General features: G+C 44.6%; 2 protein-coding genes across 2 annotated transcripts in view; one reads left to right on the top strand and one right to left on the bottom strand.

Moving 5' to 3' along the window:
- NTN1 (netrin 1) overlaps window positions 1-16,763 on the top strand; it is a 280,603-nt gene extending 263,840 nt beyond the window's left edge. The window contains exon 7 of the mRNA XM_075119364.1: window positions 15,724-16,763. Within this exon, the coding sequence (XP_074975465.1) occupies window positions 15,724-15,758 (35 nt within the window). The 3' untranslated portion in view covers window positions 15,759-16,763. The remainder of the gene's footprint in view (window positions 1-15,723) is intronic.
- Window positions 1-24,986, bottom strand: part of STX8 (syntaxin 8) — a 176,156-nt gene that overhangs the window by 9,969 nt on the left and 141,201 nt on the right. The window lies entirely within an intron of this gene.

Genomic DNA, 24,986 nt, shown 5'->3' with positions numbered 1-24,986 from the left:
TACTAAAGAATCATACCGCTGCTGTGACCAGGAATGCTTTTTTCTTCTTTTCCACACCATAGCAGCTGTGGGAAACATCTCTTTCGGATGTGAACTTGACTAAGCAATCCATGCCTTTGTCACTTGGAGTGGTGTGATGAACTCTGCAAGGGTTAAAAGCCAGCTGGAAACTGAACTTGATGCCAAATTGGACCACCCATTTTGTAAGCTGTGTGGGTTTTGGTTTGATTTTTTTGTACATCAAGAACACAGGAAACTAGGGTTCAGTGCTGTGCACTAGCTGCCTGCTGGTTTTCTGGATGGAATTTCAGGTGCTTAGTTCAACCTAAAAAGCCCTAGATGGTTTAGGACCTGCCTACATAAGAGGTAATTCTCCACCGGTTCCACAGTTGTGGTTAACATGGGTACTCATGGAGGGGACTCCAGCTCAACAGAGTATTCCCCATGAGAAGCCCTCAGCTGTGGAACTATCTTATGCCCTTGACTCAAAGTAGCCCAGGTGTGCAGACCTTTGGGGATCCCTGCAAGGCTCTTTTTTGCTTTTGTGGTGATCATTTATGGAGGAGGTGGTTTGGTGGAGAGAACCTTGCCATTGCGAGTGGAGCCTTGTTTGAGGTTTTCTGATGTTTTGCTGCTGGTTTAGGTGTATTATTATTCTCAATTACATCAAAAGTACCTAGAAGAGTAGATTGGTGCCTCTTTTGTGTCATTATGCAGTGAAGTAAAAACAATAAAAATATCACATAATGACTTTAAAGAGCCTGGTGTAGCATTACATTATCTGGATATATAATGCGACCCATGCCAAGAAAATTATATCTCTGCAGAACTGTGTACCCAGAGTTTAGGAATAAGTCCTCAGATCTATCACAAATGACATGGAGTGCTAACTTATAAACACAGTATTTGCTTTACGGAGGGGAAAGCAGGGAAGAGGAATTTTCAAGGAGAGACTTTAGCGTCACTGCTGCCTTCTTTGTGAACTTCTTTTTAATGTCCCAGTTTAAGGAAAAATACCTTACCTGATTTTTAATTAAGTTAATTTTTCAGTGTTGCCAGGTATATGGCAAACAAATCTATTAAAAACCCTTTATCTTCAAGACATCAGAGAACCAACTTGGAAGGCTATGAATTCAATTTATACACCAAAGTCACTAGTTTTATATGGCAAACAACCTAACAAATCCATCTTTCCTTCATATTCCCTAAATAAATCACAAACCCACGCTCCCCCCCATCCCAAAAGCCATAAAACCTTTCAGTCTATATTTTTCTGTTTTAACGTGAGACAGGGTATTCAATTTGTATTGCATTAAGAACCACTTTAGTATAAATCCCACACTATTAAGCTGGCTTGCATGTAAATACACTCCCTGATTGCTACACCTGCATCATTTGAAACACATCCTCTAGAGGCCTGCTCTTTATTAATTTTGTGACAGCCAAACTACCCCCCTCCCCCCAGTGTGATATGTCTGTGTAAAAGTCTGCAATTTCACATTATCCTACACCCTCACCCACCCGAAGAAACCTACACACTTTATTGCTTTTGACCTTCTTTTTAACAGGTATGACTTGAGAAATTTAATGTTACAATTGTACTTCTCAACTCTGACACCAAAATCATTGGCAATCCTCCAACAAATCAAGCACAGACTTTGGGAACAGCTAATAAAGGCTCAGAGAGCCATATGTTTCATCGGGTCTAAAGAAAAATGAATATGTCTGAAAGAAGCTGAGCGCCCTGAGAACATTTGCATTTGGAGGAAAGCAAAAGCTAGGTCACTATGCGATATGAAAATATTACAAGTTATCAAATTTGGAGTTACACATAAAGCTCCATATTAACGGACAATCTTATCAAAAGCTTTAATGATCTGAGTGCAAACATGAGAGGTTTTGTGTTTCTTTGTAACAATCCCTCAATCCATCTTGTTAAACGTATGACTGAAATAGTGCCCCTGCTCTTCCTTTTTGCCACGTAGCATTGGAAGTCAGCTGTAGTACCATAGTGGATGCTTGGTCACAATAAAGTCTTACAATTACCATTAATACCATCATTTGCCATCAGAGCCTGAACATGTGTTAGTATTTACTACCAAGTGCTGACTGCTGGCAAAGGAAATAAAGTGAGGGATGAATCAAAAGCAAAAGAAAGAATGAGATGGGAATTCATATATGTCAGAGTCAGAAGAAGTGTGCAGTGAGTTTAAATCCAAAATGTTTAGTGTCTCCACAATCAAATAATCTCCAGAGTTTATGGTCCCAAACCACATGCACACCCCAACGGAATGAAAGGAAATGAGATAAGTGTTCCCCCTAAGCTATCATTGTTCTATCTCAATTCATTTTTGGAGCTATTTTTTAAATCTGTTGCTACTTTTCTAAAAACGAAATCAATGCCAGAGGGTGTACTCAACTATTTCCAAGTGGAATTTCAAAGACTTTCCAAGCTCTTTCAGGAAAATTTGTTTTTTAATATCCAACTTCAAATTAACTGTGATAGAAGATTACTTCACTGAGCATAGTTATAGCATTCTAAATACCAGAAGCTTTTCTCTTTATAGTTTCCAAATACCTCTTTTGTCCTTACAAAACACTCTGGTTTATATCTTTTCTAAGGTACACACTTTTCTAAGGTATGTTGGCAATGACTAGAGTGGTTGAGGTCTATTGCTTTAAAACAATATGGAAGCATGACTTAACCGATTACTGTACATCTATGTAGACACCAAGTCAGCAACCAGTTACATGGGAAGGCAGGTATTTGAGAGGGTAAAGAATGAACGGAAGGTTCTCCAAACGTTTTAAAGAAGGATGGGTGCATCTTATCTCCATTATACAGATAGGGCAACTAAAGCACAGACATGCTAAGTGATTTGTCTAAGGCTATGGCTACCCTACGAAGCTTTTAGCGACACAGCTGAGCCACTACAGCTGTGCTGCTAAAAGGCGCACAGTGTGGCTGCTGTTTGTCAGCAGGTGAGAGCTCTCCAACCAACAAAAAAAGTCCACCCCCCAGGAGCGGCAGTTTTGGAAGTTTTGGAACAGCCTTCCAAGGGAAGCAGTTGGGGCAAAAGACCTATCTGGCTTCAAGATTAAACTCTATAAGTTTATGGAGGAGATGGTATGATGGGATAACATGATTTTGGCAATTAATTGATCTTTAAATATTCATGGTAAATAGGCCCAATGGCCTGTGATGGGATGTTAGATGGGGTGAAATCTGAGTTATTACAGAGAATTCTTTCCTGGGTATCTGCCTGGTGAATCTTGCCCCTATGCTCAGGGTTCAGCTGATCACCATATTTGGGTTCGGGAAAGAATTTTCCTCCAGGGCAGATTGGAAGAGGCCCTGGAGGTTTTTCACCTTCCTCTTTAGCATGGGGACACGTCACTTGCTGGAGGATTCTCTGCTCCTTAAAGTCTTTAAACCATGGTTTGAGGACTTCAATAGCTCAGACATAGGTGAGAGGTTTTTCGCAGGAGTGGGTGGGTGAGATTCTGTGGCCTGCGTTGTGCAGGAGGTCAGAGTAGATGATCATAATGGTCCCTTCTGACCTTAATATGTATGAATCTATGAATCTTTGTTGGAAGGAAAGCGCTCCTTCCACCAATAAAGCGCTATTCACGCCAGCGCTTTTTGTCGGTAAAACTTTTGTCGTTTGGGGGGTGTTTTTTTTTTTTAAACACCCCTGAATGACAAAAGTTGCGCAGACAAAGTGCCAGTGTAGACAAAGCCTAAGAAACACAGAAAAGACAGAGAGAGAACTGGGAATAAAATCTATTAGTCCCGATTTCCAGGCAAGTCTGCTGGATAGAGAACGTGGAGCCAGATCTGGTTAACCTGAACTATTATCCACTTTTTATAAACAATACAAATTAGTTCATAGCACAATCATAGAAGCAGCATTTCCGCTTACCTTTTTTCAAACAAACATTACTGGATTACTGCAGCTTCAGTGAAGCACATTAAAACAATTGATATCGAGGCAATTAGCTGTCTGAATTACCCCTACCTCCGTATGAGTGCAAAACAAATGAAACATTTTTAGACAATTCATCACTGCCCAAATACATACTGGGTGTAGATTTACTAGTAAAAATGGTATAAGCTTTTTCTAGCCATTCAAAGACATAAACATCACTTATAAACACTTTTGTTATTCCCACCTAATATTGCGCTCATATTTCAGCGGAGAGCTCTGACAGGTGATAACCACAACACAATTGTGTGTTTAATTTTCTATACTTTTGTTGAGACGCCAGCTGATTACAGTATACAAGAAAGCTACTTTGGAGCAGGAGCCATCCTTTTGTTGGGTCTCTCCAGCACAGTGGAGTCCTGGTCTGTGATTGGAGCTCCAAGGTAGTTCCACAATACAAATAATAATAATAAAAACTAACAATGTAAACACACAGGTTTCCCCTAAGAGTCAGTTTGGGTGTTTTTCACACATCACCTGTTTTCTGGGTGGAGTTGGCAACATCCTCTCACCTCTGTCTGATGCCTTGTATTGATGTCTGTTCTACAGGAAGCATCAGATAGGAGATGTTTGTATATAAGGTCACCAAGATCTCATCAAGCGAGAAGCTGGAAACATTCAAATGCTTTTTCCTTTTGTTCTCCGTAAAGTGACTTCATAGGCTTTCCTTGTCCATCCCCACATTGCTATCATCAACCTATTTCCAACCCAAAAGGTCATCAGCTGACACAGTTACTGGATTTTCAGATGTGGCTTGTTTTTTCTTTTTTTTAAAAACACACACATTTTCCAATTTTCCCCCTCGCAGCTGCCTTTCCCTTACATGAGTGAGACCTGGATGTAAGACGGGTCAAGTGACGTGCTGCATTTCTGAATAACTGCGTTATACTTTGGAACGGGACTCCTAAAGGTTTGAGAAACTCACAATCCTGCACTAAGTTTTACCAGAAGGAAAAAACCCAACCCAAACTAAACCAGCCACGCTGGATAACAAGGGAAGAAAATCTCCCCTGTACCTGCGACACTGAAGGTGAAATTTGCCCCCTGCACAAGGAGCTAGCACAGGGCCTGGACACCACTTACATCCCTCTTAGCCCCTCAAAACAGTGCCTAAATGGTACACAGGCCTCCCCTGCTCAGGGGTATTTTACCCCTTCAGAAAATAAAAGCTGATTATAGAGCTAACAAGGAGAGATTCTCTATGAATGTCTACACTTCGGGCCAAACTGAGATGCAGGTCTAAGGGAGTCTGAATTGGTTTACTCTTTCTTCCAGACTCCTCACAGCTTAAGATACAGTAACATAGGGTCAGTCAGACTTGCACCTCACAAGGTGCCAGAAGACGGGGTGGGTCAGGGAAAAAACAAAACAAAACAGGGGAGGGGGGGTTAAGAAAGAGTGAGCTTTACTGTAACTTACTGCTTTTCATGCGCTCTGGTAGTCAACTTCCCTGTGACTCTTGTGCTCTCACAGTTGCCAATATAGGACACATTTGTCAGGGACAATTAGTTTAATAGGCTGGGGCATGGGGGCCGAGAGGCTCCCAAGTGCTGAAGGGTCATGTGGACGATCGGGTGAATTTTAGGCCATTTTCTTAGGAGGGAAAGGAAAAAAAGCAGAAATAATCCTAAAGTTCAGCACAACACAGTGCTCCAGCTGCTTACTTGCAAAACTCTCTTGTGAAAACGTTACTGCTCCTCATTCTGCTCCTCTCACTGAAGGGACTTTTCTCCCTGCACTGGCATGATCACAGGCCTCCCACCAGGTCCTCACGGCTAGGTGGCACTCATCCTTATATGGGAAGGGGGGGAGAGGGGCTTCCCGCAAGGGGAGGCAGCCAGCAGGGGGCACTGAGGAGCAGAGAGAGGTAAGCAGAGCAGCACTCCAGCAATTTGCCTACCTGCCGCCCCAGGGCAGCACTCCTTCTCTGGCACACCCTTCCTTGCGTGCACACATCCACACACCCTCTCAAGCTCAGACCCTGCCACCCTCACAGACACTTTCCTCACTCTGCTGCCTTGTTCCCTCTAGCACAGTAACTACAGCCGAGGCCAGCAGGGGGGATTGCAAGTGATTTTCCGGGAGACAGAGTGGAGCACCACTGAGATGCTAGTTCTTTTCCTGGAGTGTGGAGCAGGCAGCTGTGGAGGACCTAGGCCAGGGAAGTGCTGGCACTCCACTCCTACCTCTAGTATGAAAAAAACAGTGATTACCCTCCTTGCTAGGCTAGAGCTGCCTGAAGCAGACGGGGCAGCCGAGTGGGGAGCATACCTGCCAATGACCCTAGAGTGCTGGCTGGGATACCAAGAGCCTGGGATGGGTGTTCAATCCCAGCTAAACCAGGACTGTTGGCAGATGTGACTTCAGGCCCCTCAGCGTACGAGTTACACCAGCAGGGCTTTCCTTCCTTACAGTCCATCTCAGTGAGCCAAAAAACACCAAGGGCATAAATGACACATCAATAAGCAGATGAGCACAGGAGCCTAAGGGATCCTTACTGGGCCTAAATTGGGGTCACTTACCCAATGAGGATTCTGCAAGGGTAGAGGTATGTTACATCCGCTTAGACACCAGCCCCAAATTGATATTTCATTGTAAGAGCCATGAGAAAAGATGCACGTCTTCCTCTGTGTGTCACACTGTGCTGAGCATGCCAGTCAAGCTCTTAGTAACAGATTAAAACAGGGAAAACAAACAAAGGTGGGGAAATGGCGTCAGTCAATATACCTCACAAAGCTTCCACTGCTAAGTTTCACAAGCTAAAGCAGTGGCAACGCAGGGCATGCTGTTATTGCCAATTTATGCAACAGCATCAAGGGTACTTACGGGTGTGGGTGAAGGGGGACAATTACACAAGCTTGGGCTGCCATGCCTGCTGCATGTGATAGCAGTTACAAGCACTTCTAGGCTTTTTAAAGCATGTCTGAACATCTGAATGGAGACAAATTGATTGAAAAATATGGTTTTAACCACCTCAATTGCATGGAATAAAGCAGCAGGGCGCTGGCTAACATGCCCATGTCATGACACATGGCATGTGTGGAAGGGAAGAAAGCAGAAGGAAATATGGACAATGATAGAGTTGGCCAGAAGTGACAATTCTGTTTCGTGGTAACTTTCAAGGTTTCCAAATCTGTTTTTGTTCTGCACTGGAACAACTCAAAACCTTCCCAACATTTCCATGAAAACAAAACTGGCTGATATATCTGGTTTTGGATGCGAGCATGTGCTCTCTCTCTCCTGGTGGTTAGGGCACTAGCCAGGGGCGTGGGAAACAGGTTCAAGTCTCTTCTCAGACTTATTCTAAGCGATATAGGATGAAAAACTGCTCTGCATGTAGCGCAGACCTGGGTTCAGGCTTTTAAGTGCCTCAGTCACTTTTGAAACTGGGACTTAGGTTCTCAAAATCACTTAGGGCCAGATTAAATACCTTTACAAACCTGACTCTTAGGCACTTTTCAAAATGGTATCCCTAGCCAATGGGACTCAAGTCACGGGGGAATAGGAGCTTTTGAAAATGGGACAGGCTTTGAAGGCACTTCATTTCTTTTTTAAACTCATAATGGCTGAGTTTTACATACAGACAACAAAACTTTCAGTGTCTCCATCAGAGGAGGATGGGGAGTGGAAAAGGAAGAGAGAATATTTAATGATTAGTTCCTTATGGTTCTTACATTCTTGAAGCATATTTCTTGCACTCCCTGGAACACTTGTGCATTCTTGATTGCAAGATGGCAATAAGCGACTTCCTTTAAAAGCATAGTCTTTTATTGGAATACTAAAAATACCCTGAGAGCCAAGCTTTGCTTAGCTCTCACTCTTTCTTGGAGACGCACCATCATCCCAATGTGTTACATTTCAAAGACAGCAATAAACATTTCAGCATGGTCTGTTCAATTCACTTCATAATATTGTGCATTTCTATTATAGCCCCACTAGCACCATAAATCACCTGTGCACAGATTAAGCATGAGAAATTCCAGCTCTAAAGGAGTGTGGATTTTTCTTTTAAAAAAATTAGAAATGGGTGAAAATTACAGTCAAAAATGGAAGGACTCTGGCAACCTCAAATATGGAGCTACTAGCAGGACCCATAAAATGGCAAATGCACAAGTACGCAGCACTGCTCCAGAATATCTGTGTGAGGTAAACCTACCAGAAAGGAAAATACTCTGAGGTACTGCATGGAGAAAGATTCATATGTTTATAATGTCTAAACAAACATTGCAGAAGAGGATTAATTACACACAGCACATCTAAACTGGTTACACACGTCCACTTCTGCATAACTTTCTTTCTTTCTTTATTCTCTCAAGGCCTGCATTGCTGTTGGATTGTTACACCCTTCAGTTGCCTCCCTTTGCAATTTCCCAGGGTCTGAAGCAGAAACGTACATTTTCTGGTGCACTGAATATAAAGCTAGAGTAGCTGAAACATCATCCGTGTTACTATGTCAGCTCTGGGAGAAGGAATTTTTCCTTTAGAAGTGGCTGTGTGGCTATGGTTGAGAACTAGATGGTGGAGTGGAAACAGGGTGACCAGATGTTCTGATTTTATAGGGACAGTCCCCGTATTTGGAGCTTTTCTTATATAGGCACCAATTACACCCCCACACCCTGTCCCGATTTTTCACACTTGCTATCTGGACACCCTAAGTGGAGATGTGTTCTGGCTTCCACCTCCGACTTCAAGATGTAGTGCAGATGGGACAAATTATTTTTTTCCCCTCCCTCAGGGATTTCAGAAGTGTATGGTAAACTAAATTGTGTTAGTAATTGTGCTTAGTTCTGCTCATGTTTATAGCTAGACATGCCCACTCTCTCACTTCTTTTTGTCTGCCTACTGCTGTCACACGCAGTAAGATTTCTGCAGAGAGCTAGTTCTGTGGAACGTGAAATGCACTTGGCATTAGTTCTGTTTACCACCAACCCCTTTCTCTCTCCTTGATGAACTCACAGGAAAACACACACGCTTTCTAGAACTCTTACCCCTTGGCTGGGTCTCTCATGCAGCAGAGAACCTGTATAAAGAACCAATGGTTATTTTCTGGTAGCTCTGTTTACAAAAGTTTATTTTATAAAATGAGGTATCAACAAAATGTACGATGTGGAAGAGTCTGGTACACAAATAGCAGGATGCTGTGGCCTAACGGAGGAAGGGCTCCTTTGGAGCTGGGGACTGCAAGATACATCCTAATCTGGGTCACAATATTCACATTCAGGCTCAGCACAAGCGTTAACTGACTTCAGTGAGACTACACCTGTGCTTAAAGTAACACGCATGTGTAAGTACCTTCCTGAACTGGGGCCTTAAAAGGAGGAAAGATAGTTTTCTGGATAAGGCACTGGACTGGGCACTTATTCTTGGATCAATATCTGGTTCTGCCCCAGACTCTGGTGGAGATTTGGAACAAGTCACTCAATCTCTCTGGCCTCAATTTCTCCATGTGTAGAACAGAGATAATAGCACCTTAGCTCACAAGAAGGTTAAGGGAGTAAATTCACAAGTGACTAACAGACACTCAGATGCCACAGTAATGGGAGCCATTTATGTATCCTCTAGCGAGCCCACCCAACAGCCAGCTGGCCTGGTGGTCAGGTCTACAGTTCTCTATCTGCTTGTTCTGGAGGGGGCCCTGCCAGGGCATACACAGCAAGCCTCAGTCCCTCTTGCATCCCCCTTCTTCTCCCCTTTGGGTTCTGTCATGATGCGGAGGAAGCAGGAGGGGGAGCAGGCCCAACCACTCCACTGGCTCCTGACTCAGGGCCCAAAGGGGTGTTGCAGTGTGCAGACCACTCACCGCTCCACCCAAGTTACACTCCCTTGGGACACTTCCTACCAGGCTGTGGCACCTCTATTTGGAGCACGGTCACATTCCTAGTAGAATCAGCTTAGCCTGCCAGGGGACAATGACCCATTCTTCGGGGCCTCTTGTGGGTTTCCAACTCAAAACGGGGGATATGGGTCACTGCTTCCGGTGTGGCCTTACCCATGTTGTAGTCACTCTTCCAACAGCTCCAGGATCAGCCTCACTTTCTGGTGCAGTCTGTAACTCCTTTGCCCCAGGCCCTACCTGGACCCTTTTAAACTGTCCCTCCACATGGAGCATGCCCTGTAGTTCCTTAGAGGCAGGGCCTCCCTAGCCCAGTACTGCCCCATGCCTTGCTCTGGTTTATTGTGGGGCCTGTGAACCCCATCACAGGACGAAATATCCTATGGAAACAAAGATAGCCATTAACCTTATTATGAGAGATACTGTGTCACATTTCCCTCTTCCTATTACATGATCTCATGGACAGAAGGATGATAAACACAAAGCTTTCCAGGTCTATCGCTCCGGGCATTTACTACTGGGTGAAGCACTTCCTGCTCTGCACAGCCCTATAGGGTAAGAATCCCCATTGACTTACTGAATCTGTTCATGCTAGTAATACTTTGCCCAGTAGTCAGCAATTACAGTATCAGGCCTTAGTCCTATGGAGACATATGCAAGTAAGTCAATTTACTCACGTGAGCACTCCCATGCACCTTATGTTTAAGTGTGTGCAGCCTCAGACTCTTAGTTTGTGCTCCTGGAGGTAGTGCCAAACACATGGAAGTCTTTGCATTCTCGTTTTTATAAGGGTGATGTCTCATCCAATACTAGTACATGACCTATGGGTTAGGAGGCCTAGTGTATCCTCTATTACTCTCTGCCAAGTGTTCACTCCCAGTCCAATAAGACTTGAACAGACGAGTAGTGTGATTTTTTTTTTTTTAAGATTTTTTTTCCCTCTAGTATCCAAACTGATTCATTTCAGACACCATTCCCTCACTTTTCATTTCAGCAAGGCTAAAAGAAATGAACTGATCATGCCAACTCGGCTCCAGCAGCTGTTGAACTGAATGTAGCAAAGCCTACGCCTTATCTTTATGAACTTTCAATTGTGTTAGGCTTTGTATTTTTAAATCAAATGCCACACTTTTCATAGTGAGGAAAATCTGAGGGCCCTCCTCTCCACGGACAAGAGAGTTCCTTTTGTACTTTACGTTTTCATTCAGTAAAAACTACTGTTTCTTCAGTTTCTAGTAATTTCACTAAATACAGTGAGGAGACATGCATGTTGCATATAAGCCTAATAGCACAGCACACCTTCCTTAAGAAAAATTTTCTATAAAATATACATCGAGATCAATTCCTTCATAAGCTGTTGTAAGGCAAGTAAATGTTATTTTAAGTGCTTAACAGTCACAAGTCTACTTGTGTAGTACTTTATATTCTGATTTCACAACTGATACAAGGTGTTCTGAGAGGGGAAGTTTGTTTTTTTTATAATACTTTAAAAAAAATCAAAACCTGTTCTAACCATCTGCTGCAGTACAGTCAAGGAGCACCTGCATAAAGTTTTTCTAGACAATGCTACAGTGTTCCTAGGTTTCATGCCTTAAGCATTTAGTAGTTTTATATGAAATTTTATGAGCATCGAGTAGAACAGAAACATGCATAATCCTTCCAATGCATGCTCAATCTCACACAGGCATGGAGCTATTGGGATGATGTTTTTCTCAACTATTTTAGGAAGACTTAAACAGTAGATGGACCTGGATAAGGTTAACACTCAAGTGGAGAAATATTTATCATCTCACAAATATGATGGTGGAAACAACTGCAACACATCTTTCACCATGGTCCTCAGAAATTTAAATACAATTAACCCACTGCTAAGAAACCTCAAAAGAGGTTATATACTAAATTGGGTAAGTAAAAGGTTTCCCCCTAACTTTTGCTGAAACATATCTTTAGTACCTGTACATTTGCTGATATATAAATATGGCACTTTTGTTGAGAAAAATGTTTTAATAAATAATTCAAACACGAACAATATTCTTAGAAACATGATCACCCTTTGGCAATCCAAACCAACCAGAGCATCTAAATACTGCAGAAAACAGCAATTAAATATTTATTATTAATGCCACTTACAGCTGTTAAGAAACGACCGTTATAAAAGTGCCAATGGAAACAACAGACCGGGTAAGACATAAGATATTTCAGAAATAGCCTCTAGCCAACAAACACAGAATTGTGATGAGCAATTACGTTCAAATTGCACAATCATTGTTTAAAAAGTCTATGGGTAACTGAGTCTGGAGAACAGAAAGGCTGATAAAATACCACAGTTCAGTAGCAATTTAAAAACCCTTGTTCATGTAGACCAAGCAGGGAATTCAGTCCTTCCTGAACTCCTGAAGTAATCTAACTGTTAACAGAAGTTTCTGCAAATAAATAAAAAAATTGCATTTGTCAGAGCCCACACACACACAGAGATCTTTGATTCCTAAATGCTAGTGCACAACACATAATTTTGGTTTTGGAAGACCGCTTTGTCTCCTGTGTTGGGGTGGCTAATTTTTTTTTAAGGCCGTCTTGAATGGTGCCAAAACGTTATAATTTATGCAAGTACATTACAAGAGGTTTGCTCTCATTTTGCAAAAATGAAGTATAAAAAAAGACAGAAAATTCTCACATTATTTCATCTCAATACTTTCCTAACCTTTGCTAAGTTTACAGAACTATAGTTCTCTGCCTTTGCCATCACATATGACAACTATAAGCTGCCACAGCAGCTGCAAAATAAATGCCTTTAAAGGAAATAAAGAAATAATTGCATTAAGGACAAAGAGCAGGGGAAAAAAAACTGACTGGGTGACATGAGTAATGCAGGGCTGAACTGGACGTACCCCTGGGACTGAATGTGGTGTTTGTTACAGATCAATCCAGGGTAACCCCTCTATACTCACCAACTACTGGAGACTTTTGTTCCTAACAGAGAAGGGTAGTAAAAACAGAAGGGGAATTGGGAGAACCCGCACATGGAAATAAGGTTTGAAACCATGTCCTCATATATACTGTACCGTGTTCTCACGCCCTGAAACGTGTCCACCTTTTTGAACTCTTTATAGTGTTACTCTTTAGATAGTGCCAGAGTTACGGATGGAGGCTCACAAAAAAGAAGTCTGTATAGTGAATGCACCCGTTGTAAGACAAAAATTGATCCGTACAAAATATTTTGATGTGAAATTAAATTGCTTATCTTACTATACTGAGTTTTCCCTTGAATCTAGTGCTGTAGTAATGTTTTCATAGTTTATTCCCCTTACACCTCTAGGAAGAAAAATAGTAAAGAGGCATATAAATCGTTGTGGCTCATTTGTCTGAATTTTACCGCTTCCCCTGAATTTAGGACATTCCACATGCTTTCCCAGTACCACTGTTTTGATAGTATTACCAGAAGTGTCCCTTATTAATCACCTTGCCACTAAAAGGTCTCTCTGGAGCATTTGCTTATTATAGACTTTTTCAATATGTTTCAGTTTACTCTTAATTCGTTAAAAGCTCAGCAAAGACGAATACATTCAAAACTAACTTCTGCCACCACAGAACTCAAAAAGAGAGAGGAGGTTTTTCCTATTACCTATGTTTATTTAGACAATCCCACGCAGTTTTCCTCCACTCCCCAAATAGAGAATTGCTGGATTATGCCTTGTCTTGGTCTAGAAATATGTCTACACATTTAAGGATTTGTAGCTAGGAATGTTTCCTTTTAAGGCGACATTAAAATGAATGAAATACCTTCCTGGATATTACTATTTGAGTCAGGATGTTTGGAAGAAATTCTTTATTGGCTCGATCCTGCAAGGTATAGAGATCTATGGGACCATTCACATACTTAAACATGTGCTTCAATGCTTTGCTGGATCAAGGATAAAGTATCACAACCCGGCAGAATAGAGCCTTTACGGGGTACAATGCATCTCCAAATGTTATGGAACTGCAGCTTGTGGGTTCTTCTGGTTCATTATAACTAGGACATTTGAGACCAACTGGTTACTAACTGCAGTGACAAAGCACTGCAAAGCAAGATTTTCCCACTAAACGAAAATTCGATGTTGTACATACTATTCACTCATTGGTCTTCCTTTCATACATCAGTGGCTGATGTTACAAACTAAATACCTCAGCAGGTAGGGAGGGATGAAGAAAAGATGAAAACATCTAGGTTGTTAAGCTGATGATTGAGCAGCAGTGAGTGGAGCACAGATCTACGCATGTCCTGTGTTTGATGATCACCTGGTTCTCACTTGGTGGGCCAGCAACGATTAGAAGCGCTATGTAGACAGTATACTAAGGAAAGGACTACACTTAGAATCATAGAACCATAGGGTTAGAAGGGGCCACAAGGGTCATCGAGTCTAACCCCCCTGCAGAGATGCAGAATTTGTTGTGTCTAAACCATCCAAGACAGATGACTATCCAGCCTCCTTTTGAAAACCTCCAGTGAATAAGCTTCCACAACCTCCCTAGGCAGTCTGATCCATTGTCCTACTGTTCTTATAGTTAGGAAGTTTTTCCCGAAATGTAATCTAAATCGGCTATGCTGTCGATTGAACCCATTGCCTCTTGTCCTACCCTCTGTGGCAAAACAGAACAACTTTTTTCCATCTTTTTTATGGATCCTTTCCAGTTTCTCTACATCCTTTCTGTACACTGGTGACCAAAATTAGACACTACTCCAGCTGAGGCCTAACCAGCATTGAGTAGAGCGGTACTATCACCTCCCCTGACTGGCATGCTATGCCTCTGAGAATGCAACCTAAAATTGCGTTTGCTTTTTTTTGCAACAGCAACACATTGCTGACTCATGTTGAGGTTGTGATCCTCCACAACTCCCAGATCCTTCTCAGCAGTGCTGCGGCCAAGCCAGTTATCCCACATTCTGTATTTGTGCATTTGTTTTTCCTTCCTTAAGTGTAGCACCTCACATTTGTCTTTGTTGAATTTCATCTTGTTGTCTATAGGCCAGTTCTCCAATTTATCAAGATCCCTCTGAATTTTAGCTCTGTCATCCAAAGTGTTGGCAACCCCCCAGCTTTGTGTCATCTGCAAACTTGATCAGTATGCTCTCTATGCCTACATCCAAGTCATTAATAAAGATGTTAAACAACTCCAGACCCAGAACAGATCCATGTGGAACCCCACTTGATACCTCCCTCCAATATGACATCATTCCATTAATAGTTACTTCTTTGTTTGTGGTGGTTTAACCAATTATGGATCCACTTAATGGTAGTTCTGTCAAGCCCGCATTTCTCCAGCTTACTTATCAGAATGCTATGTGGGACTGCGTACAGACACTGCACACCCAGCTAGCATGGGTATAAATAGCAGTGTAGACGGTGAGGCACTGCTTAGGTATGTACCCTACACGGCTCTCTACACACCCAAACAGTACCTCCCACATCTATACTGCTCTTTTTAGCAGTGTAGTGTCCCACTGTCTCCCCCCGACAGATCCTTTCCCCAATACAGTGAAAGACACTGGCAGCGGGGAGAGGTTCCAGCAGCTCCCCTTACCAAAGTCCTTCCCTGCTGCAGGGAAAGACTTTGGCAGTGGGGAAAGGCTCCGGCATCCCCACTGCCTCACCCTGCCAGATCTTTTCGCTGCTGCATACAGCTACACACTGCAGTGAATCCAGACACAGGCTGCCTTTTGCAGGAGCATGTAGCTACATGGACCCTACACACTGTTGCAATTGTACACAAGGGCTTAAGACTAATCATGTGGGTGGTGGTGGGAGTGCCTTGTGCTGCTTAACAGCAGCCCCTCTCTGCTGCTTTAATATCTTGTGTTAGTGAGTTCCACAGGTTAATTGCAGTACATACTGCATTACCAGTTTCAAATGTGTTGTTTTTCAGGTCAGAAGAGTGGTGACTGCAATATGGGACCTTAAAGGAATCCGGGGACCTACTCCACCCCAGGAAATATACGCTGAATATCAAAGTTTCAAGTAATTGAACAAATATGGTGTTTTGCTTTGTATAACAGTCGAAAAGATCACTAGTGCTACCACTGAAAAAGTAATGTTGTTTACATGACTTCTAGGAGGACTCCTATCTGCAGAGCAGTAACTCAAGCCAGATGGTGCAAGTCTGCAGAAGTTTCACATATAAAACCAACACTAAAAGTCTTTTCAAATGGAAAAAAAACCAGATCCCCTTCATTCATTCTTATAAAGGTGTGTCTCAAACTGTAAAATGATGGTTTTTTTATTCTTGTCTTCAATCGGGTTATACAAAGATGCATTTTAAAATTATACTTCAGATTTATCATTCCTCTGTTATAATCTATATCACCTGTGGGTGTGTTTTATTACTGTTAATTGAGCCACCTTTAAGGACAGGACACTATGAAAAGACCCTGTGCTGTCTGGGGCACTGATCCAACAAGCAGATCTGCGTGGCCTGACCCAGGCATCCATGTGGAGCCCTACTGATGTCAGCTGGGCCTCACATAGGTACAAGGGTCTGCCCAGCTGGATTTACATTCAGAATCAAGGCTCAGGGGCCAGATCTAAAGCCCTTTGAAGTCAATGTAAAAAAACAGATCGCCTTCGATGGGCTTTGGGTCAAGAATGACATGATCCAAACTGACATGGTGCTCAATATTCAGATGAGGTGACTGAAGGGAGCCAGGGGACTTCTATAATGTGGCTTCTGACAGCTCGTTAATAGTGGAATGCAGTTTGTCCAACAGGTCCTGCTCCAGCTCAGTCATGCTGGCACCTTTAGTCCGTGCAGGCTACACGCTGTATTGAAGATATGGGCAGCTGCAGATTGCCTGATTTTACTTTTTCTAGGTGCAGCCTGTGGGACTGCAGTAAGGTGCTGATGCTGCCCTGAAAGGGGCAACCTCCGATTTAAGACAAGCCATGGAACATCAATGCTCTTTAAATAAAATCCACATTTATCCAAAGCTTCCCCTCTCTTTGCTCCAATTAAATTTTTTCTCTTTAATAAAGGTTTGGGTGTGGCAGTTAGTTTGCTTCCTAACAGCAATCATTTTTAAATTCTCTATGGGGGTTTTAAAGACTTTGAGAAGAGATGTTTAGTAAGATCAACTGCCAAGAAACATCTCCCAGTTAACTTCCTTTGGTCCCAAGTCAGTAGGTGACATTAGCACAGCAGATTCTATCTGCAAATCCAAATTTCTAAAAAGAGACAGACAGTTTCCCCCCCAGATCAGTGGTTCTCGGCATTTACCATTGTGGGCCACATACGCAGCCCTCTATGGGTTACGTGGGCCTTATCTGCACAATATATATATTATCTGTATGGCCCCGAGGATGCCACATGGGCCGCAGCTGTGTGCTGATTGGGCCCCAAGTGGCCACGGGTTAAGAACCACTACCCCAGACTGGTTTCAAAATAACAGCCATGTTAGTCTGTATTCGCAAAAAGAAAAGGAGTACTTGTGGCACCTTAGAGACTATCCAATTTATCTGAGCATAAGCTTTCGTGAGCTACAGCTCACTTCATCGGATGCATACTGTGGAAAATACAGAAGATGTTTTTATACACACAAATCATGAAAAAATGGGTGTTAATCACTACAAAAGGTTTTCTCTCCCCACACCCCACTCTCCTGCTGGTAATAGCTTATGTAAAGTGATCACTCTCCTTACAGACTGATTTTGATAGGGAAAACATCCTAAGCAAGGCAAAACATTTTTTAATATTTTAGCTTTCGAAACACATGGTGTGGCCTATAATACTATTCACAGTAAAGAATGATTTTAAGTCCCCTTCCTCACTTAACTTGCCAGTGAACATGGGAAACCATTAGTTCAAGCTGCTACAATTAACTCACAACTTCCCCTTCAAAGCTTGCACAATTTGGAGCTGCTTGGCATGCAAACAACCCGGGAGACTCATTTTCATTGCAATGTGAAAGGAGGGGTAAATTACTGAGTTAAGTAGATTATTGGGGAAGAAGTCACACTCAGCAACCTTCTGAGATGATTAGACCCTGGGAAATTCATATTGCAAATCCCTAGGCCCTGACAGTGCACATTCATTACCAGTTTCTGGACAATCTGCAATCAAGAACTTCTCTGGCAGCATTAAACACCCCTCTTCCAATGGACTTTCATTTAACTTTTCAAAGAGGAGCTAAATTTTAATTTTGCAGGGAGAATGCTTCAGCAGCGAAGCAAGCACACACTCAGCAGTTCACCAGTAAAATAGCCATTTTCTTCAAAGAAATTCCATCATTTTCCAAATAAAAATGTTATCACCATCAAATCCAAATACACACACACGGAACATAGGCAACTGACTCCCTTTGGGTACCCTCAAATGGACCTCTGCGAATAAGACCCAGAGTGAAGCAGTTATCTCTGAAAGGAGCTGCTGTTTTACAGTGGGGTGCACATTTAATAAATACAGCGATAACACAGCAACTTTCAATTTGACCAGTTAAAAGTTACAGTTGTGGCAAGAAATCCAGTTCCCCTAGTGAAAAGGATTTATGTGTTTGACTTTGTATCACGTATTACACAGGAAGTTACAGGAAAGTGTCAATGCCCAGGAGTAGAAGACAAACATGAAGATTAAACTTAGTAAGTTTCTGGAGGAGATGGTATGATGGGATAACATGATTTTGGCAATTAATTGATCTTTAACTATTCATGGTAAATAGGCCCAATGGCCTGTGATGGGATGTTAGATGGGGTGGGATCTGAGTTACTACAGAGAATTCTTTCCTGGGTATCTGGCTGGTGAATCTTGCCCACATACTCAGGGTTTAGCTGATCACTATATTTGGGGTCGGGAAGGAATTTTCCTCCAGGGCAGATTGGAAGAGGCCCTGGGGGGTTTTTGCCTTCCTCTGCAGCATGGGGCACAGGTCACTTGCTGGAGGATTCTCTGCAACCTGAAGTCTTTAAACCATGAGTTGAGGACTTAAATAGCTCAGACTTAGGTGAGGGGTTTATTACAGGAGCGGGCGGGTGAGATTCGGTGGCCTGCGTTGTGCAGGAGGTTAGAGTAGATGATCATAATGGTCCCTTCTGACCTTAATATCTCTGAGACTATAAAGCTCCTGTTCTATTGTGGCCACTCCCTTTATGCAGAAAGAAGACTGCTGGAAAAATACTGCCTCTATGAAAGGCTGCTCCCCAGCAGCTTCAGTCAATGAGCTCCGTCACAGGGTTTTATTTGTTTAAGGGACAGAATTTTCTTAGCTTAGAAGAGTCCCTTTTCTTTTTTTCATCTGGTACGTTACAGTGTATGCTATTCACCTTTCTTTTGTGAATTTGGGGCTTTCCCTTTGATTTACACTTTTTGTGCAATTGTGTAAATCAAAGGGAAAGAGAATAGCACAAGGCATGAGCAATATGGCATGCACAGGAGAGCACTGGCTTGACCTCCCTCTTTGGTCACCTGATGCTGGTTTACTAAAGACAGGGGTTTTTTTAGACTTTTTTTTTTTTTTCCAATGAATGAAAAGCACCTTGTAGGAGAAAGGAGAGGATCTGAGGTTGCCACACTAGGATACAGCTGATGAAAGTAAATTCCAGCATCACCAAAGCCTTATTCAATCCCAGTAACTCAGATTGACCCTCTCGGGCAGTGACAACCTCCTTCCCTCTCAATGGGCCCGAGGACAACACTGAAATGATTTCAAAAGTACAACCCTTGGGCATATGCAGACAGATGATCTTCAGGATATACCATCACTGATGAGCAAGAAGCATAAGGCCTGGGGAGCCAGGTCACTGAACTGGAGCACGGGATTAATCTCCGGAAGATAGTCACAGGAGGAAGAGAGTTCTGATATGGGACGTAAAATGTATAAATAAAGAAGATGTGAGCATGGAGAAGTGGTGTCAGGGGCACATCATAAAGGTAGGAATACGTGGAGGCCACCTGAAAGAACATTAGGGTTATTGATCTAGGGGATAAACCAGCTGAGCAGGATCTAGAGGCAACTACATGTGCTCTGAATTGGACACTTCACGATCTAGTGTGGCTGTCCCAGGAGAGTGAAGGTCTGATTATCCTTCTGCTTGCTCTTTACTCCTGAGGGCATTACACGCCAAAAAACTTAAAATTCTGCACACAATATTTTAATATTCCACAAATTTTATTTGTCAATAAATAAATGCAGAGTCTCCAGCATGGCAGTGGGGAGCACAGGCCCCTGGCTTTACAAAGGTAGGAGATCACTCTACAGCCTCCCCACTGTTGCACCCAACCAGTGAGGTTGCACCCAACCCTGACACAGCACAAGGCCTGGGCCTGCCCCAAAAACACCCTGGGGCCCAGCCCCTCTGCCCCAGGCACACCACGTATGGGACAGGCAGGCTCAACCAGGCAGGATCCAAGTGTGGAGGGGTTCAGTGTGGGGGGATCCAGGTGTGGGGTGAGAGAATTGTGTGTGGGACAATCTGGGTGCAGGTAGCTCAGTGTGGGGGGTCTAGGTGTGGAGGGATCTGGATGCACAGAGGCTTGGTTCCAGGTGCAGGGGCAACGGGACTTTGCAGGGGCTTCCAGGTGAAAGTGGTTGGGGCTTAGCGGAGGGGTCTGGTTGTCTCAGCAGGGGGGTCTGGTTTCTGGGGGAGTGGGGCTTGATGGGGTAGGGGTCTGGTTGTCTCAGCAGGGGGGTCTGGTTTCTGGGGGAGTGGGGCTTGGTGGGGTGGGGGTCTGGGTGCACCTAGCTGGGGGTCAGGGGCAGGGGGGTCTGTATGTGTGGGCTCAGGCTCCTCAGGGAGTGCAGGGAGTTCAGTGCGGGGTGGTCTGGGTGCAGGTGTGGGGGTCTGGAGGCAGAGGGTTTGGGTGCAGGGAGGCTCAAGATGCAAGGGTTGAGATTCAATGGGATGAGTTCAGATATGGAGGACTAGGGGGGTTCTGGGTGAGGGTCAGGCTTGTCAGGGGTGTCTGGGTATGGGAGGTTCAGATGCATGGAGGTTGGGTGGACGGGGGGAGCAGCTCCCCAAACAGTGACCCCTCCCCCTGAAGCTGAGGAGCACAGTGGGGCAGAAAGCAGGGGAAGATGCTGAGCTTCCTGCAGCTGGGGGAGGTTTCTGGTGGTGGGTCTGACCAGCCCCAGCCACTCCTTGCAGGGGAAGAGGAAGTCCCGTCCTCTCCTGCCTCCAGCCTAGCCGGGACGAGCAGCTTATCCTGGCTCAGGGTAGGAGCCACTGGCTGGGGTGTCCCCAGCCCTGGGGTGATTTACCTCTCCACCAGCTACTCCGGGTGCCTGAAACAATGTACCTGTGCAGCTAGGGAGTGGTGCGTGACTGCCCTTGCGGCATCCCTTTGCTTCCCTGTCAGAAAGTCATTTTTCTGCATGGAAGCAAAAAAAAAATCTGCAGGGGACATGATTTCTGCGCATGCGCAGTGGTGCAGTATTCCCCCAGGAGTAGCTCTTGGACTGTATGCTGGGCAGAGAGAGCAGCTGAGAATCCTTCAGCACAGAACCTATGTGCCTTTACCCTCAAGACCTCCTTTGTTGAAACTACCTTGGTTTTTATCAAGCTCCAACAAATGCAAAGGTAAGTCTCAAGCAAGAAGCAAGGCACTATTCAAGACTACTATCCAGCAGCCTTATACAAATAGTGCAGACAGATTTACACCCCAACTCTTATCCACAAGCCGAGCTAACTATGGCCTTTTCACTAAAGGGTATATTTGAAAATTTTCCTTTCTACAAAATTACAGCACAGGGAATCATCTACCATTCATAAGACCAGAAATGCAAACCAGTGCAGCCATATCCGAACACGGTTGCAGGAGTCACCTTCAAAAATGTTTCCATTGCCTTTGTATATCACATTACTGCAACATTGTCTACGGAATCCCTATACCAATGGTAAGAAATAGGGGACAACTGGAAAGCTTTGAAAAGGCACCCACTGTGGGCACTTAAATTAATCCCATGTGGGCAACCTTTAGATGGGCCTATTGGGATTTCTCCCTTCTCCACAGCCTCACTCTCCCCTCTCTAATTTCCTCCCTTCTCCACCCCATCTATACTCTGTTCCTTGGTTATCTGTACACAGCTGCCTTGACCTGACACCTACTCATGTGAGTCTCTGAAATGAGGGTTCTCTAACCAGATAGTGCAAATTCATGCCTCACTTGTATCCAGGCTTTTTAAAGCAAACTTTTTCAATGAGAATTGCTGCCGAACTCAGCGCACTCCATGGCCTTCCTGGGGAGCACACTTGTCTGGGCTGTCATCCCTGCACACCAATACATGGCAATCTATCTTCCAATTATGGTACAAAGCCAGCTAATATACTTAGACTCACTTTATGGATTATCGAGTGTATCAACAGTCCTATGAAATGGGGGAAGAAATGCTAATTACGCTTCGCAAACTCCTGGTAGTAGGTTTGCCAGGCGTCCGGTTTTCGACTGGGACACCTTGTCAAAAAGGGACCCTGGTGGCTTTGATCAGTACTGCCGACCGGGCCATTAAAAGTCTGGTCAGTGGCATAGCAGAGGCCCGGGGCTAAGGCAGACTCCTTACCTGCCCTAGCTCCATGTGGTTTCCGGAAATGGCCGCCAGGTCCCTGTAGCCCTTAGACGCCGGAGCGGCCAGGGACTGCGAGGTTCCGCGTGCTGCCCCTACCTCGAGTACCGGCTCTGCAGCTCCCATTGGCTGGGAACTGCAACCAATGGGAGCTGTGGGGAGCGGTGCCTGTGGGTGTGCACGTAGAGGTTGCAGGGACCTGGCGGTCACTTCCTCGGAGCCACCGTAAGCGCTGCTGGGACCCCGCACCCCAACCCCCTGTCCCAGGCTGGAGCCCACCTGAACCCCAAACCCCTCACCCTCGGTCCCACCCTCAGCTGGAGCCTTCACCCGCACCCCAACCACTTGGCTCAGCCCAGAGCCCCCTCCCGTACCCCAACCCCAACCCCATCATCCTCAGTCCCAGCCAGAGCCCCCCTCCCCCCCTTCACTCCAACTCCCTAGCCCAGCCCGGAGTCCCTTCCGGCACTCCAAACCCCTCATCCCCGGCCCCATCCCAGAGCCCACAGCCCAGCCAGAACCCCCCCCCCCCCGCACCCTAACCCCTTGCCCCAGCCCGGGACCCCCTCCTATCCCCAAACCCCTCATCCCTGGCCCCACCCCACAGCCTGCACCCCCAGCCCAGAGTCCATACCTCCTCCCACACCCCAGCCCGGTGAATGTGAGTGATGGGGGGATGGAGCGAGCGGGGGCAGGGTCTCAGAGAAGGGGCTGGGCAGGGGTCTTCGGTTTTGTGTGATTCGAAAGTTGGCAATCCTACCTGGCAGGCATCATCCTGAGCCAGGATACCCATCTCAAAGGCAGAAACAAGTTACTGGATAGGGAGCTGTTGCTCTGCCTGAGCAGGGCATGGCATTTGGCAACCGAATAAAACCCTCCACTTCATTACCCAAGATGAATGGCCAACCAGTGGTCACTGACAACACATACAGCCTTAGGCAAAACATCTGAGGCCTTACATTTCCTCAGACCTAGCAAAGGATTGACTGCAATTGAGGAAATGCTCTGGGAAGAATTCAAGCTTCCCATAAATCCCTTACTTATTCTGAGAGATACATCCTGGGTTCCCCATTCTAAGTCAGCAGGAACTCTGACCAGTCACCAGATGTCATGGTAATGTGTCTTTTAAACCGTACCTGTGGGGACTTTCTTTGTAGCCTATAAATCATAGCCCATGACTGATTTTTTAAAATCTCTTTTCCACAGTAATAGCTCAGGCTGCTGGTAATAACAGTGATGTCATGGCCACATCTGGCCATGCCCCTTGTGCATGGATCTTCAAAATACACATTTCAGATAACCCTCCCAGGTAGTAATTTAATACCTCTCTCCTCTTCTGCCTTCATACAAGATGCAGTGACAGAAAAGCAAAAGTGGAAAGGGGAAGCAAAAGTGGATGGGAATCTGGGAGGCAGTGACCATGAGTTGGTTGAGTTCAGGATCCTGACACAGGAAAGAACGGTAAACAGCAGGATACGGACCCTGGACTTCAGAAAAGCAGACTTCGACTCCCTCAGGGAACGGATGGGTAGGATCCCCTGGGGGACTAACATGAAGGGGAAAGGAGTCCAGGAGAGCTGGCTGTATTTCAAGGAATCCCTGTTGAGGTTACAGGGACAAACCATCCCGAAGTGTCAAAAGAATAGTAAATATGGCAGGCGACCAGCTTGGCTTAACGGTGAAATCCTAGCGGATCTTAAACATAAAAAAGAAGCTTACAAGAAGTGAAACGTTGGACGTATGACCAGGGAAGAGTATAAAAATATTACTCGGGCATGTAGGAATGAAATCAGGAGGGCCAAATCGCACCTGGAGCTGCAGCTAGCGAGAGATGTCAAGAGTAACAAGAAGGGTTTCTTCAGGTATGTTGGCAACAAGAAGAAAGCCAAGGAAAGTGTGGGCCCCTTAATGAATGAGGGAGGCAACCTAGTGACAGAGGATGTGGAAAAAGCTAATGTACTCAATGCTTTTTTTGCCTCTGTCTTCACGAACAAGGTCAGCTCCCAGACTGCTGCGCTGGGCATCACAACATGGGGAACAGATGACCAGCCCTCTGTGGAAAAAGAGGTGGTTAGGGACTATTTAGAAAACCTGGACGTGCACAAGTCCATGGGGCTGGACGAGTTGCATCCGAGAGTGCTAAAGGAATTGGTGGCTGTGATTGCAGAGCCATTGGCCATTATCTTTGAAAACTCATGTCGAACGAGGGAAGTCCCGGATGACTGGAAAAAGGCTAATATAGTGCCAATCTTTAAAAAAGGGAAGAAGGAGGATCCTGGGAACTACAGGCCAGTCAGCCTCACCTCAGTCCCCAGAAAAATCATGGAGCAGGTCCTCAAAGAATCAATCCTGAAGCACTTACATGAGAGGAAAGTGATCAGGAACAGTCAGCATGGATTCACCAAGGGAAGGTCATGCCTGACTAATCTAATCGCCTTCTATGATGAGATTACTGGTTCTGTGGATGAAGGGAAAGCAGTGGATGTATTGTTTCTTGACTTTAGCAAAGCTTTTGACACGGTCTCCCACAGTATTCTTGTCAGCAAGTTAAAGAAGTATGGGCTGGATGAATGCACTATAAGGTGGGTAGAAAGTTGGCTAGATTGTCGGGCTCAACGGGTAGTAATCAATGGCTCCATGT

This window comes from Caretta caretta, chromosome 14 (assembly GCF_965140235.1).
Source record: "Caretta caretta isolate rCarCar2 chromosome 14, rCarCar1.hap1, whole genome shotgun sequence".
Classification (NCBI taxonomy): Eukaryota; Metazoa; Chordata; order Testudines; family Cheloniidae; genus Caretta; species Caretta caretta.
Note: the sequence above shows the minus strand (reverse complement) of the source record. Positions and strands in the feature narration are given on the sequence as shown.